Source organism: Canis aureus, chromosome 4 (genome assembly GCF_053574225.1).
Source record: "Canis aureus isolate CA01 chromosome 4, VMU_Caureus_v.1.0, whole genome shotgun sequence".
Lineage (NCBI taxonomy): Eukaryota > Metazoa > Chordata > Mammalia > Carnivora > Canidae > Canis > Canis aureus.
The window spans coordinates 60,852,128-60,867,119 of NC_135614.1; the positions used below are offsets into that span (position 1 = coordinate 60,852,128).

The following is a 14,992-nucleotide window of genomic DNA, read 5'->3' on the forward strand; positions in this document are numbered from 1 at the left end:
TAGCCGTGTAATTATGGGCAAGTTCAAGGTGTCTGATCTCTCAGAGCCTCAGGTTTTCCATTTGCAAAATGGTAATGGCAATGGTACCCAACATATAAAGGATCTATGGGAACTGGAGGAAACAGTGAATGTGAAGGGCTTAGCTGGGGAGTGTCCTGGAAATAGAAGCTTCTTCTACATCAGGCTGTCTCAGACCAAACTAACTTTCCTTTTGACTAAACCAGAACTGTCTGGTCACTCTAAAGACCCCCTACTTGTGTTACTGACTGACTACTTGACCTTCAGTGTGTCTCTTCTCCTAGGATCCTTTGGAGGCAACTTCAGAAGGGCCCTAAACTTAGCTAGCTCCCCCAAGCACAGGCTGGCCCTGTCCCAGACTCCAACTCCTCCCCCTGGGGGTCATGGCTTTGTTTTCTTCTGAAGACCCAAGATTTCCAAACTCTGTGGTTGCCTTGCCTTGCTAAAAGGGGAAGAAGAGGATCAGCCCAAGGAGGAGGAAGAGGAAAACAAGAGAAACAGCCAGTACAGCAGAGAGGAGTGTGTGTCCAGCAGCCCTGGTCCCTGCGGAGCTAGCAGCTGAGACCCCAGTGCCTTGTCTATCCCTCAGCCCCGCATCAACCTGCCGCCTCCCCACTGAGGCCATGGGCCTAGGGGCTCCACTGGTTCTGCTGGTGGCCACAGCTTGGCATGGTAAGAGCAAAATCGGGAACTCTTCGGGTTGGGGGGCGGAGATGAGTGACAGAGAAAGCCCCTGTGTAAGGACCTCGTAAACTCCTGCCTCTCCCTGAGTGTCCCCACTATATGCCTCCATCTCCTTAGCCTGGACTGCAGGTTTGTGGGTATCTGCTTTCGAGAGGCAATGGAGGGAAAAAGAAAGTGTGAGTGGGGTGGGACCAGGCCAGCCAGGGTTGCAAATCTGTCCCAGCTCAGATGTTGACTCACTGTGTGTCCTGAACAAGCCCCTGATGCCCCAGGGCTTCTGTGTGCCCATCTATTCAATGGCAGGTTGTTGGGGGGCAGTGGTGAGCTAGGCGAAAGAATGCTTTTCAAACTCAGCTCTGCACAGATTACCTGGGGATGTTGTTACACTTTCTCACTCAGTAGGTCAGTAGGTCCCAGGTACGAGATTCTGCATTTCTTACAAGCTCCTAGGAAATGCCAATGCTGCTGATCCAGACCTACAGCTCATTGGGAGGCCCTAGAGAGCTCCGAATGGCCCTCCAGCTCTGCCAGCCTGTGAGCCACAAAGTAGGCAGGACCTGACTTGGAAAGGGCCGAAGAGGCAGGGGTTACTCTGGGGAGGCTTGGATAAGGGGCTGGGAAGTTCGGAAATAAGAGGTTAGCCTCTCTGGTCCAGGGCTCAGGTGAGGCAAATTTGGGAGGCTACTAGAGGAGGACTCGAGTAGGGCCTGTGGAGAGGACAGTGCAGGTGGCCCTGGCCAGCACGTTCCCAGACACAGGCTGCCTGGCCTCAGGACAGGTAGCTCTGTGACAGACCCTGTCCCACCTCTAACCTTCTGGTAGCAGCAGCATTGATGCAGAAACTCTCATCCCAGGTGGGTGCCCAACTGGAGGTGAGGGGCTGGCGGCTTGGCTTGTAGCTACAGTTCTGTTTTATCACATGCTTGTTTGGAGGGACCTTGGGACAGGATGGTGATGGTGTGGGGTTGGGAAGGCAGACTCAGCTCTGGCCTCCCCATAGCAGGACCTGAGGAGTAGGTGCAGCTGGTCCCCATGAGGAGATAGCCCACCGAGGGTCTTTTGGTGGCCCAGGCTCTCTGGGCCTGAGCGTCTGTTCTTTGTTACTGAGATGTAGTTTACATACAAGAGAATGCAGATTCTTAAGTATACAGCCTGATGGGGTTTGACAAATGCATATGCTTGTGGACACGGCATCCCAATTAAGATGGAAACGATTCCCCTCTCTCCAGAAAGCCCCTTGGGTTTTATTTCACTTCCTTGTCCTATCTTCCTGTCCAGATTCTCACTACTGGGGGGTGGAAGGGTTGTTCAGTATCTAGACCCAGAAAAAGAAAAAATGGAAGGCAGCAGGCCAGGAGTCTCAGCTTTCAGCCCAGGAGACTTATGAGTGAGAGGTGAGTGAGTAGGGGTGCAGGGGTTGCTGTGAGGGAGTCAAGGCCCGGGCTCTGAACACCCTAGTGATGAGGAGAGGCTCACTAAGATCCTGCGCTGAGGAGACCGCGATGTCCTAGGCCTTGGTGTGCAGTGTGGGGGAGGTGTTGAGGGAGAGGTGTGGAGGTCGAGGCACATCCTGGAAGCCGAGATGGGAAACAAGACAGAAGAGGACCTTGATCAGTGTCCACCAAGGCCCCAGCCCCCACCCCAAGGAGGATGAGCCTGAGCAGGCTTTCCTTTCCCGCCAGCCAAACCAGCAGGGGGAAGTGAAGGGCAGAAGTTGAGGGTGTCAGCCTGGCCCTGCATGAATATCCGGGACAACAGGACAGGACAAAACAGGACACATTTCTCTGACCACATTTCCAGGAGACCGAGACAGGGGCTAGAGGGACAGGGCAGGGGAGGGGAAGGAGAAGGCGCCACTGAGACCAGGCGGGTGCAGAAGAGGAACACAAAGAGAATTACAGAATTCAAGACAGCGGATGGTACAGTCACAGGCTGTGACCTTTAAAAGTTAAAAATTGGGACTCCTGGGTAGCTCAGCGGTTAAGCGCCTCCCTTTGGCCCAGGGCATGATCCTGGAGACCCGGGATCGAGTCCCGCGTCAGGCTCCCTGCATGGAGCCTGCTTCTCCCTCTGCCTGTGTCTCTGCCTCTCTCTCTCTCTATGTCTCTCATGAACAAATAAATACAATTAAAAATAAATAAATAAATAAAAGTTAAAAATTTTAGGGACACCTGGGCAAAGTCAGTTAAGTGTCCAACTCTTGATCTCTGCTCAGGGCTTGAACTCACAACCCCCTAGATTAAGGGGTTGTGATCTCGGGGTTGTGAGTTCAAGCCCCATGTTGGACTTCATGGCTGGCATGGAATCTACTTTAAAAAAATTTTTTTAAAACAAGTTAAAAACTTTAGGCGTTAAAGTGTCAGGATCAGAACGGGGGGTTAGAAATGTCATAACTGAAACTGTAGCCCAGGACAAGAGCAGTTGAATGAGCCTGGGACTGCTATAGTTTCATTGAATTCTCCCAAGACCTCAGAGGTGGAAACACACTGTTCCCATTGGATGGAAGAGTAGCCTAAAAGTCAGAGAGGTTAAGCAAGCTACCCAGCACAAGGGAGAACCAAGTTTCAGCCCATGGGGGTGTGACCCTACCATCCAAGCTCTTCCCTGCAGTAAAACCCCAGCTGGGGCCCTGCATAGCTGCAGCTATAATGGGGGAGCACAGGCTCCCAGAAATGGCGCTTGCTCCTCTGCCTGGTGGTCATGTGGCCCAGGAGGGATACAACCCCCGTGTTGGCTGTGGCAGTATTCACCAGTTCACTCCATTTTTTTATGCTGCTCAGAAGCTCAGGCAGTGAGGCAACTCACCTCTAGATGGATATAAAGTCAAAACATTTAATGAAGCCATCCTGAAATACTTCGACAGAGGAGATCTTCCCAATTCTGGAGTCCACGGTGGGGATGGGGTGGAAATACCCACCCAGAGAACTTTTGTGCAGGAGAGCGGAGAACCCTGAATTCAGCCGATACTCGGGGGGCAGCACTGTCCATGGCCCTGTCACCGGAGTAGAGGGGTTGGATTCATTAGAGACACCCAGGTGGTCAGTGGCAGAGCCAGGCCCTACAGCCCAGCATGTTCCAATGTGCAGCAGGTGGCACTCCATCTCCTGGGGGTCTCTCCACTGGAGAGGGGACAGTAGCCAGGAGGGCCAGGAAACAGAAGTGAGAACATCCCTGGGACAAGGGCTGCAGGCTGAGCGGAAACTGGGGGCCAGGCTGGATGCCAGCAATGTGCTTCCGCCCACACAGGCTCAAGGGTGCCTGGCCGCCCCTCCAAGGCCTTGAATCAGCTCTCACTTCCCTCCTTTACCCCTATTTTAGGCCTGGAAAAATGCTGACACTGCAGAGGCAACGGGCCTTCTTCCCGGAGGGCCTGATATGGGTTTCAAGTTCTCTTTTCTCCTTCAAGAAAATTTTCCTTAAAAGAGATTGGCTTCCTAGTAAACATAGCAGTGCTGGTGTACTTGGCTAGAGTGATGACCAACTCTTACTATTTATTTGGAGATAGGTGAGGTTCCAAAGGCTTTCTCCATGCACTTAAACCTCCTGGCATCCCAAGAAATGCATATAATTATTGCTCCCATTTTATAGGTGGGGCAAGTGAGACACAGAGCCTCTGAACCGTCCCATGGTGCTGCAGAGCAGATGTCCAATGGTGGGGGTGGGCATGACACAAGTCTCCTGGAACCCTTCTAAATCTGCTGTGCCAAGATCCTATGGCCTTTCTCTTCTTCCCCATACAAATTATGTTGGAGGACTTTGCTATGAACATTCCACTTATTTGTTTTTTCTGTTGCTTGTTTGCGCCCCCTGCTCTGAGCCAGGTCCTGGGTCTCGCACAAGGGATACAGCACATTTTATACATGAGGCTAAAGGGGTCCGCCCCTAGGGAGAAAGTTGCATCACAGCTGGGAAGGCTGAGGCTGGGGGAGACTCCGTGGGACAGCAGCTGACTGGGAGCTGAGAAAGCTCCCAGGCCTCTGTTTCTCAGAGGAGGGGCCTGCTGGACATCAGTCCCTCACCTGAGTAGATTTGAGGTGCGGGGAAGGGAGGGTGGCGGGGAGGAGGGCCCAAGCAAATGACAAAGGGGACAGGACTGCTCAAGGTGACCCCAAGTCACAGCTGAACCCCAGCCCCATACTTCCCCTGCCAGGGCACCACCCATCTCAGAGGCTAGGGTCAGCAGATCAGGGAGTGCCTCCTCAGGGCTCACCTCTATCCCCTCTTTGCCCCACCAGTTCGAGGAGTCCCAGTGATAGAACCCAGAGGCCCAGAGCTGGTCGTGGAGCCAGGCACAGCAGTGACCCTGCGATGTGTGGGCAACGGCAGCGTGGAATGGGAAGGCCCCATCTCCCCACACTGGAACCTGGACCCTGATTCCCCCAGCAGCATCCTGAGCACGAATAATGCCACCTTCCTGAACACCGGGACCTATCGCTGCACTGAGCCTGGAAGCCCCCTGGGGGGCAGTGCCACCATCCACATCTATGTCAAAGGTGAGGACTCTGAGCCCACTCCCAAGAGGCCTGGCCCAACAGGCCCCGCCAGGAACGGGCAGGAGGGCTGAGCCCTAATATTAATAACCATAACAAGCCAGCTCTACATTTATTGAGCGCCTGCCATTGACAAAGACCAGTGGCAGTGCTTCCAATTTCATGTAGTCCTCATAATAACCCTGGAGGTAGGTTCCATGACTATGCTCATTTCCCAGAGGCTCAGATGAGTTGAGTCATTTGCCCAAGGTCACACAGCACCAAGGAGTAGGGCTGAACCTGGTTCCAGCGCCCCCACTCTGAAGCATCGGCTGAGCTTCTCAGGTGTTGTGTGACCTCTGGCAAACGATCAGCTTCTCTGAGCCTCCCTGTCACCAGTGTTCAGAGACCACTTGGCCTGGTAGAGGGAGACAGTTGTAACCCCATATCCGCTCTACCCCAGACCCTGTTCGGCCTTGGAAGGTGCTGACCCAGGAAGTGACGGTGTTGGAGGGGCAGGATGCGCTGCTGCCCTGCCTGCTTACCGACCCAGCGTTGGAGGCAGGCGTCTCGCTGATGCGGGTGCGTGGCCGGCCTGTCTTGCGCCAAACCAACTATTCCTTCTCGCCCTGGTATGGCTTCACCATCCACAAGGCCCAGTTCACCGAGACCCAGGGCTACCAATGCAGCGCTCGAGTAGGCGGCAGGATGGTAACGTCGATGGGCATCTGGCTTAAAGTGCAGAAAGGTGTGTGGGGCTGGGAGGGACAGGCCACCGTGGAGGGCAGGGACAGAGAGTCGGTGACTTGCGAGCCGTGGCAGGGCTTGGGCCTGATGGGGAGTAATGGGGTGTCCCTCTTCTTTCACTTCTTCCTTCTAATTGCATCATGGTCATCTATAAGGGGACCTTTGGGGCAAGAGAAGCAAAGTGTTGGGCCCAGAGGCAGCCCAAAGATAATCTCAGCTCATGAGACACACTATGCATATCATTCCACAAGGGGATAGGAGAGAGTGGGGAGGGGAGGCGCTCTGAGAGAGTGACATTTTATTGGAGCTGAACTGTGAATGATGGGAAGCAGGTGGCCGTGCAAAGCTCTGCTTCAGCAGAGGAAACAGCAGGTACAAAGGCATGAGGTGGGAACAGGTTCTGACTGTTCCAGGAACGGGAGGAGAGCCAGAAGCTGTCCCACATCCTCAGACCTGGGTTTCCCACTCAATTCATTGAACTTGAATTCAGTGTCTACTCTGTCTCAGGCACCGCGCTAGCCACCGGGGATACTGCTGTCCACCAGGGGTAGGGGAGACAGACTAGAGAGAGCAAATAACATGCTGACGGTGATCAACAAGAAACCAAGCTGGAGAAAGCTAGGTGTGTGTGGGATGGGGAGGCTCATTCAGCTGACTGGTCACAGAAGGCTTCTCAGAATGAAAGATCTAGAGGATGAGAGCAACCACCCACTCACAATGTGGAAGGAAAAAGCACTCCAGGAGGGTGGGCAAGTGTGCAGTCTGTGTGGCCAGGAGGCCGGTGTGGCTGCAGAGCGGTGAGCGAGAGGTAGCAGGCACTTGGATGGTCAGTAACGGGCCTGGGCTAGCATCCCATGAGTGATGGGAAGCCACCAGATCCCAGCCCAGGAGTTGCATGTGATCCAGTCCACATTCTTAAGAGATCCTTGGGCTGCTGCAAGCAATCTGTGTTGTGCAGGGGTCAGAAGAGAAGTGGGGGCCTTCCAGGTGGCTGTTGCAGGCACCCAGAGCAGAGACCAGGGTGAGACTGGGGAGAGGTTGGCGATGCAGGGGAGTAGGCTTCTCAGAGTCCGTTTAAAAAACAGGACCTACTGTCTGAGGCCTCCAAGGCTGCCTCCTGGGTTTTGTGATAGGAGTGGGGTGGGGGCCTCAGCAAGTTTCTCCCTGTGGCAGGGAGCAGAGTGACAGCTCAGGCCTGGGTGTTTATGGGTCGCTTTCCCTGGCCTCAGTCATCCCAGGGCCCCCGACCTTGACGCTGAAGCCTGCAGAGCTGGTACGGATTCAGGGAGAGGCCGCCAACATCGAGTGCTCGGCCAGCAATGTTGATGTTAACTTTGACGTCTTCCTGCAACACGAAGACACCAAGGTCAGTCCCTGGGGTGACAGTGGGATTAGGTGTGCCCATCGTCCCAGCACACCAGGCCCTGCAGGACGGAGCCCCAGTCCTCCTACGAGCTGGCTCTCTGGACTGAGGGCACGGCCCAGGCCCTAAGATCTCACTGCCCGTCAATGGCTGATTCAGAACCAGGACTCAGGCTCACGCCACTGAATCTTGTGGGGGGAAGGAGGTGATACTCTACCACCTTGACCCATGACCTTTGTTTGCCCCAGTCTGTAGACAAGAGCCAGAGGTCAGTTCACTTCTGACTTAGTGAGGGGTTCCTAGGCCACCTCAAAGCCCAGGAATATAAAGGCCATTTCAAAAAGATTGGAGAGAGGGAAGCAGAGAGCATCTCCAAAGGAGAACGGCACTGGGCTGCTTCGAAGAGCCCCTTGCTGTCCCACTGTGCCTACTGTGTGCCAGGCACAATCCTACCCACATTTACAAGCAATAGCTCATTGTTCTTCCCTACAACCCTAGGAGTATGGGCTAGTATTAGTCCCATTTTGCAGATGAAGACACCAAGGCTCAGAGTTCAGTCTTTTGCCCAAGGAAAGGCAGATGGTAATCTTTAAGGGTTGATGATTTGAACGCAGGGTTTTCTAATCCCTAAACAATATTGGTATCCCATTTTCATTCTTTCTGGCTACAGCTCACAATCCCTCAACAATCTGACTTCCAAGGTAACCAGTACCAAAAAGTCCTGACCCTCGAGCTCGATCACGTAGGCTTCCAAGATGCTGGCAACTACACCTGCGTGGCCACCAATGTTCGAGGCATCAGCTCCACCTCCATGATCTTCCGGGTGGTAGGTAAGCATCAGGGTGATGGGGGAAGGCTGACAGAGATCCCAGCTGGGCGGGGGGGTGCAGAGAGAGTGTGTGAAGGGATTGAGAAGGAGGGAGTTCATGGCACAGAATGAAGAGACACTGTTGAGAACACCTGCACTAGACTCCCCTTATCCTGGGCCTGGCTAGGGAGCCACACCACTGGGATCCTTCCCAGGTCCTTCCCAGGTCCTTCCCCAGAATCCCTCACTCCCTTCCTAGGGCTCCTATCGTGCTTTTTTGTTTTGTGACTGATGTCCAGTAACTCCCTGTTGGATTGCCGTTCACTCCATCATTCATCCCTTCATGCCTGGAACACCCACATCACGTGGACATGGGAGCAGACGATGCTCACCCAGTGTGATCCATGCAGGAAGTATGGAGTGTCCTGAGGACACCAAGGGGACCCCCCAACCCTGACTTGAACAAAGTGGCCTACGTTAGGCTCAGAAAAATCGAGGCAGGTTAGCAAGGCAGAAGGGTAACAGCACAGCATGTGGAAGGCCTAAAGGGAAAGAGATCAGAGAGCATTTGAGACGTGGAGAGAAGTTGCCCATGGCTAGGATGTGAGTGGTGTGACAAGTGGCCCAAGAGAAGCAGAGACGGAGGCACCATCCAGATAGTAAAATGGGTGGGAGGTTTGCATCATATCCTGTTGGGAAGTCATTGAGAGTCTAAGAGGGGAGTGATGGGATGAGACTGTGTGGAGGGGTACGTGGTGGTGGCCTGCAGCCCATACTCCCAAGGCAGCATCCCAACCTGGCTCCGCCAATGACAGCACATTGCTTCTCTAAAAAACAGGGATACTAACAGTACTAGGAGTCACTGTCTCATAGGTTTGTTGTGGGAATTGAGTGAATCTATTTATCATTATCATCTATCTATCTATCTATCTATCTATCTATCTATCTATCTAATCACTCTGGCACAGACTAAATGCTGCCTCGTGTGCATAGGAGCTGTGATCTCAGAAGGCCAGTCAGATGTCCTGTGCATTAGATGGGAGATGGGAGTCTGGGCAGGCTAAGTGGGAGTTTCTCAAGGTCAGGACAGGCTGAATGACTTTGGTCTGGCCACACCTCATGTGTTCAATGTTATGGGAGATAGAGGGGTATTGGGGAGACCAAGCATGACCATCACCACCCTTATAGCACCTGCACTCCCCTAGGCCCCATTGCTGGGAGCTGTGTGGGGTGAAAGAGGGGAGGAGCTCATAGCATTGTTCCCCAGTTACGGGTTCTGAGCCTGTGTGTTTCCTAGTGTACGGGTACCACAGTCACTCAATGTTCGTGTTCGTGCACACTTCTGGGCAGACACTGCTCTCGATGCTGAGGGTGCGGCTGCAAAGGAAACATACATGGAGGCCCCTGCCCACATGAAGTTTGTGCTCGAGCTGGGAAAAGACAAGTGATGAGAAACACAAATTCTGAAAACTGAATCAGTTCTAGAGTTTGCCATTTAAAGTAGAGTGTGTCCTCAAGGAAGGTCTCACTGGCCAGCTCACATTTGAGCAATGACTTGAAGTTGGTGAGGGGGTAAGCCATGCAGATGTACTGCCGAACAGAGCTCCAGGCAGAGGGCAAGCGATGTCCTTGGCAGGACTGTGCTGGCCACGTGCGAGGAATAAGTCAGCCAGTGTGGCTGGGGTGGAGCTCGGGAGGAAGAATGGTACAAAGTGAGCCAAGACGTATAGTATCCAATTCCACAGGGCCCTGTAAGCTGATATAAGGACTTGGTTCTTTTCCCCTTGAGAGAGATGGGATGCCATTGGAGGATCTGAGTAAAGCGGTGTGACACAATCCGACTTGCATGTAATAAGATTTAACATGGTGCTTTGTGGAGAGTAGAAGAAGGGAGACGAGGTAGGAGGCTACTGTGATTGTCCAAGCTAGAGGTGGTGGTGGCTTGATTAGGCTTGATTAGGGTGGTGGTGGTGGAGGTGGTGGGAGGATGGATGGAGGATGGAGAGACTCATCCTCCTCAGATAGATGGCTGAGGGGAGAGAGAGAAGAAGACAGAAGCCTTGCCCTAAAAGCTCCCAGATTAGTTAGAGAGGATGGCTATCTGAAGGGAGAAGATGTATGAAGTAGAATAGATGTGGTGCCTAATGGATGTGTAGTCTAGAAGGGCAGCAGGAGTCCTGAGGAGGAAGAGCCCCCTGTGGCCTGAAGTGGTGGATGGGGACCCCCTGATAGGGATGAGCCTGGAAGGATGAGAAGGATTGAAATAGAAAAGAGGAAGTGGAGGGGGCTCCTGGTGGAGAAACTGGCTTGATAGAAACCTCCACGGTAGGAATGACTGTGGTGTATTCAGGGCCTATGAGAACGCCCAGATGGGTGGAGCAATATATGTGTGTGTGTGTGTGTGTGTGTGTGTGTGTGTGTGTGTGTGTGTGTGTGTAGGAAGAGGGGCGACAGCTAGACGGGCATAAAGAGAGACCTGATTGAGGAGAGCCTTGAATGCCAATCTGTATGGCTCCAAGGGGAGCCAAAGGGACTTAGGAGCAGGCAGGTAAAAGAGTGAGTTTTAGATTTCATAGACGAGTAAGGAGAAGAACCTTTAGAGATCATCTAGTTCCAGGCTTTTTGTAAAGTCTTGGGGGATTTGAAAAAGTATTTCAGGAGCTTCCGTGAGAGGCATGGAGAGGGTGAGTAAGTGGGGATTCTTGCCATAGCTCCTCTGCCTGAGATTCAACCAAAGCAACTTGATTTTAATTCATGCAAGATTTAATTAGAAGAGACAAGTCAGGACTTTTTCAGGCATAGGTAACAGAAATCAACTTGAGCTAGCCTGATCACAAGAGGATTTTATTGGCCTTATAGCTAAAAAGCCCATGGATCTGAGCTTCAGGTGAACTGGATCTTGGTGTTCAGTTGATATGGACAAGAACCTGTTGCTTCTTGCCTCTCAGCTCAACATTTTTCTTGTGGACTCCTTCAAGTATCAGGCTTGACAACCCCCTGGAGTTAGGGCTTCTCCTTTCCCAGAGCTCCAACAAAAATCATGGAAGTAAGTGTCAAAGGACCCAAGGGCTCATGTGCCTACTCTAAACCACTCACTGGTCCAAAGGGGACACACTACTTTGACTGGCTGGCCTAAGTCACATGCCCTCCTTAGAGCTAGATGTGGAAGCTTCACTGCCTGAACTATAACCAGAAGAAGGGGAAATGAGTGAGGGTGTCTTTGCATTTTGCCACTTTGATTTTTTTGCCACTGAAAAACTTTCAAAGGTTATACCAACACAAAATATTCAATCTCTTGGTTATATAAATAAGGAGGCAGAGGTAGCAAAGAGGATAAGAATTTGTCCGAGTTCTCCCAGGGGCTCAGCGAAGTGTTTGGGTTTCTGTGGGGCTGTGGTGGGAAGGGAGATGCCAGAGCATGAGTCTTGGTTAGGGGTGGGGGCTGCACACCTGGTGCACACAGGAAGGGTCCAGCTAAATGGCTGAGTCAATGGGTGGATCACCAAATGAGCAAATAAACTGAGACATCTTCCCAGCAATGCCAGATCTTTACGTGTTCCGCTTTCCAGAGAGTGCCTACTTGAACTTGACCTCTGAGCAGAGCCTCCTCCAGGAAGTGACTGTGGGTGAGAAGGTCGATCTCCAAGTCAAGGTGGAGGCCTACCCAAGCCTGGAAGGTTATAACTGGACCTATCTGGGACCTTTCTCCGACCAGCAGGCCAAGCTCAAGTTTGTCATCACGAAGGACACATACAGGTACCACCTGTCAGCTCAAATCTGGATGGCCCCACAGCCAGAAGGGGAACACTTCAGCCAGGAAGCAGGACACTGACTGGGTCATATCTCAGCCTTGCTAGTGACCTGGAACAAATAAATCCCTTCCCTTTTCCGGGTCTCACTTTTCCTGACTATAGAACCTCAATATCAGTCATCTGTGTTTGAGACTTTGATAAAATTGGCTTGCCCCTCTGTCCCACATCCTTGGAAAATCCAATGCCCTCCTCAAGAGTTCTACTATTTCTTGGGGTGTGTATTCTCAGGCTCACTGAAGATTCTTTTTTTTTTTTTCACTGAATAATTCTTAATCCCATTAATTCTCTTCTTTTGTGGCCAATCCAAATATAGAAGACAGTGCTTCATGATTTCTTTTCTTTTTCTTTTTTTTTTTTAAGATTTTATTTATTTATTCATGAGAGACACAGAGAGAGACACAGAGACACAGGCAGAGGGAGAAGTAGGCTCCATGCAGGGACCCCGACGATGTGGGACTTGATCCCGGGTCTCCAGGATCACGCCCTGGGTTGAAGGCAGCGCTAAACTGCTGAGCCCCCCGGGCTGCCCCATGCTTCATGATTTCTACTCCTAGACACCCTCCTAATAATGACTACACAGGCAATCTACCGCATACATGGGTTTAGGGGGTAGACAGAACTAGCATCACACAATCACATATACATCAAAAGTTCTTTAAAGGGCTCATTCTTCTCTACAGGCTCAAAATGCTTCTCATAAAGTGCCATCTGACTCCTTTTCCCCCTTCTTTCCACTTCTAGAATCTGGCTTATCTCCCACACACAACATGTTAGAAGTCTATTTTCTGTCTCCTTACGACCTCAGGGTGTCACTTTCCCATCCAAAGTGGTGTAACCAGGTTGTCTACTACATAAGAGTCTCGTCTATAGGAGGAACACCAGTAGCAGGTGTTAAAACAATAGCTTCTTTACCCACTTGTGTCTGAACAAGAGTACGGCGCTCAAGAACAGCAAGCATGCGCTGTGCATGCAACCCATTCCTATCCCACGCTCTTGACAGACATCTCTATTCTACTGTCGAGCTCTTTCCCTCAGGGTCCCCATGCAGCCTGGGAGTCCTTGACACCATCTCCAGCCAGTATTTTCATCATTAATTGACTTAGGAGAGGAGACATGTTTGCCATTATTTAGGGATTTGCTAGATGTTTGCTAGATACTCCCTTAGCCAACTTCTAACTCCAGAACTCTCCGGAGTTCTTTTTCTAGCTTCTGAAGCCCAGACTTCATGAATGCCTGGCTTCCAGCTTGCCAAATTTCAGAATCAAAACAGAACAAAATGTTCAGCAGGACAAAAATGTTTCCTTGTCCTCCTCATTTTTCTCCTCCCAGTTCCTTTCTCATCTATTCTGGTCAGGATTTCTAGCTTCTCCTTGTCTAAAGCAGAAGTTCTGAATCTAGAGTCTATAGACCCCTGGGAGGGGGTGGTCCATGGACAGGTTTCAGGGATCCATAGACAACAGGGACATTGCAAAAAAGAAACTCTGGAGATCCCCCAAACACGGTAGTGTGGGGTCATCCAGCACAGGGCAGAAAAACTTGGTCACCAAACAGCCACCAAACTGAGCTCATGTGATGGATGTGTTCATTCATGATGGTGACTTTGAGTCACACAAAAAAGTTAAATTCTTCCAGCTTAAGAGGCAGGTGTGTAGAGGGGTTCTGTATGCCTAAGGTCTAGCTGAATGAGATTGCCCTTTGAATACCATGGGTATTAGCCCAGTGTAATTTATAATGATATGCTGTAGTTTATTTTTAAAAAACATATCTGTTACCTAAACAGTGCATGTCCATAATGGACAAATGCTAAAATAGAGCTTAAGAAAAGAAAAAAAAAAAGGAAAAATTATCTGGAATCAGCTGAGGATAACTTCTGTTATTTGCATTTGCTTCTGGGTCTTTTCTGTAACAAAAGGCACCATTAAATTGGTATATAACCGCAATCTACATTGAGTTGGGCTCTGAGTCAAGTACCCCGAATATATGCCCCTTTCGTCCCCAGGCCAAGCCTGTGAATTAATAACCATCAGTGTAACCCTCACAGAAAGGGAAGCAAAGGATCAGACGTTGAGTACCTTGTCTAAGATCACACAGCTAAGAAACAACAGCACAAGAACTTGAACCCTGGTTTCTGCAGCCCTGGGGCTACATCCTGCCTCTCATCCCTCTCACAGTCCCTCTTGGCAGGGTTGGTGCTTTCGGGGCTGCAGCTAACCTGGGTGCTGGTGTTTTGAGCAGGGACTGCTTAACCCAGTGATGGTGGTGTAAGTAGATACATTCGGGGGCTGGGGGGAGGGCTTTGATGTGCTTTCCAGGGTCGGCACTTCACAGACATCATTTCTATGAAATCTCAGGACAAAAAAAAAAAAAAAAAAAAGAAGAAATCTCAGGACAAAACTACTTTGCAAATGAGAGAAGCAATTAAGGAATTGGGTTGCTGATTAGGTTTGCTGATTTTCCCATGTCTCAATGGCACTCAGCCTGTGCCTGGCTCAGCCAAGGCCTTTGTGTCCTGGACAGTTTACCAAAAATAAAAAAGCCCTTTAGGAAGGTTGTCCAAGTACCAGGACTGGGGTTCACTCCAGACAGCTTGCCCCTCTTTGCAGGTATACCTCCACCCTCTCCCTGCCTCGCTTGAAGCCTTCAGAGGCCGGTCGCTATTCCTTCCTGGCCAGAAACACTAGAGGCGGGGATTCTCTGACCTTTGAGCTCACCCTACGATGTGAGTGATGGGGCAGGTGCGTGGGGGTGGGAGCGGGAGTTCAGTTAGGGGGCTGGGGAGTAAGGTCCCTGGGCTGCCTGTAGGTCCCTGGGGCTTGCAGATGGACGATGGAGGGAAAGCAGCTCAGTGCAGGGGACTCGGGGCGTCTGGGGCTGATCCTTCCCTCTTCCACTCCTCTTTTTCTCCTCAGACCCCCCAGAGGTCAGGATCACATGGACCACTGTCAACGGCTCTGACGCACTGCTCTGTGAAGCCTCTGGGTATCCCCAGCCCAATGTGACATGGCTGCAGTGCAGAGGCCACACAGATAGGTAAGCGGCTCTGCTCACCTTCTTCACCCCAGGCCGAGGGGCTGAGGGGCCGAGGGGCCGA

General features: G+C 51.5%; 1 protein-coding gene across 1 annotated transcript in view; it reads left to right on the forward strand.

Annotated features, from left to right (window-relative positions):
• The first annotated feature begins 461 nt into the window (after nucleotides 1-461).
• CSF1R (colony stimulating factor 1 receptor) overlaps nucleotides 462-14,992 on the forward strand; it is a 29,993-nt gene continuing 15,462 nt past the window's right edge. Inside the window, exons 1-8 of the mRNA XM_077895927.1 lie at nucleotides 462-690; nucleotides 4,938-5,195; nucleotides 5,635-5,919; nucleotides 7,148-7,284; nucleotides 7,952-8,111; nucleotides 11,659-11,845; nucleotides 14,505-14,620; nucleotides 14,811-14,931. Of these exons, the coding sequence (XP_077752053.1) occupies nucleotides 642-690; nucleotides 4,938-5,195; nucleotides 5,635-5,919; nucleotides 7,148-7,284; nucleotides 7,952-8,111; nucleotides 11,659-11,845; nucleotides 14,505-14,620; nucleotides 14,811-14,931 (1,313 nt within the window). The 5' untranslated portion in view covers nucleotides 462-641. The remainder of the gene's footprint in view (nucleotides 691-4,937; nucleotides 5,196-5,634; nucleotides 5,920-7,147; nucleotides 7,285-7,951; nucleotides 8,112-11,658; nucleotides 11,846-14,504; nucleotides 14,621-14,810; nucleotides 14,932-14,992) is intronic.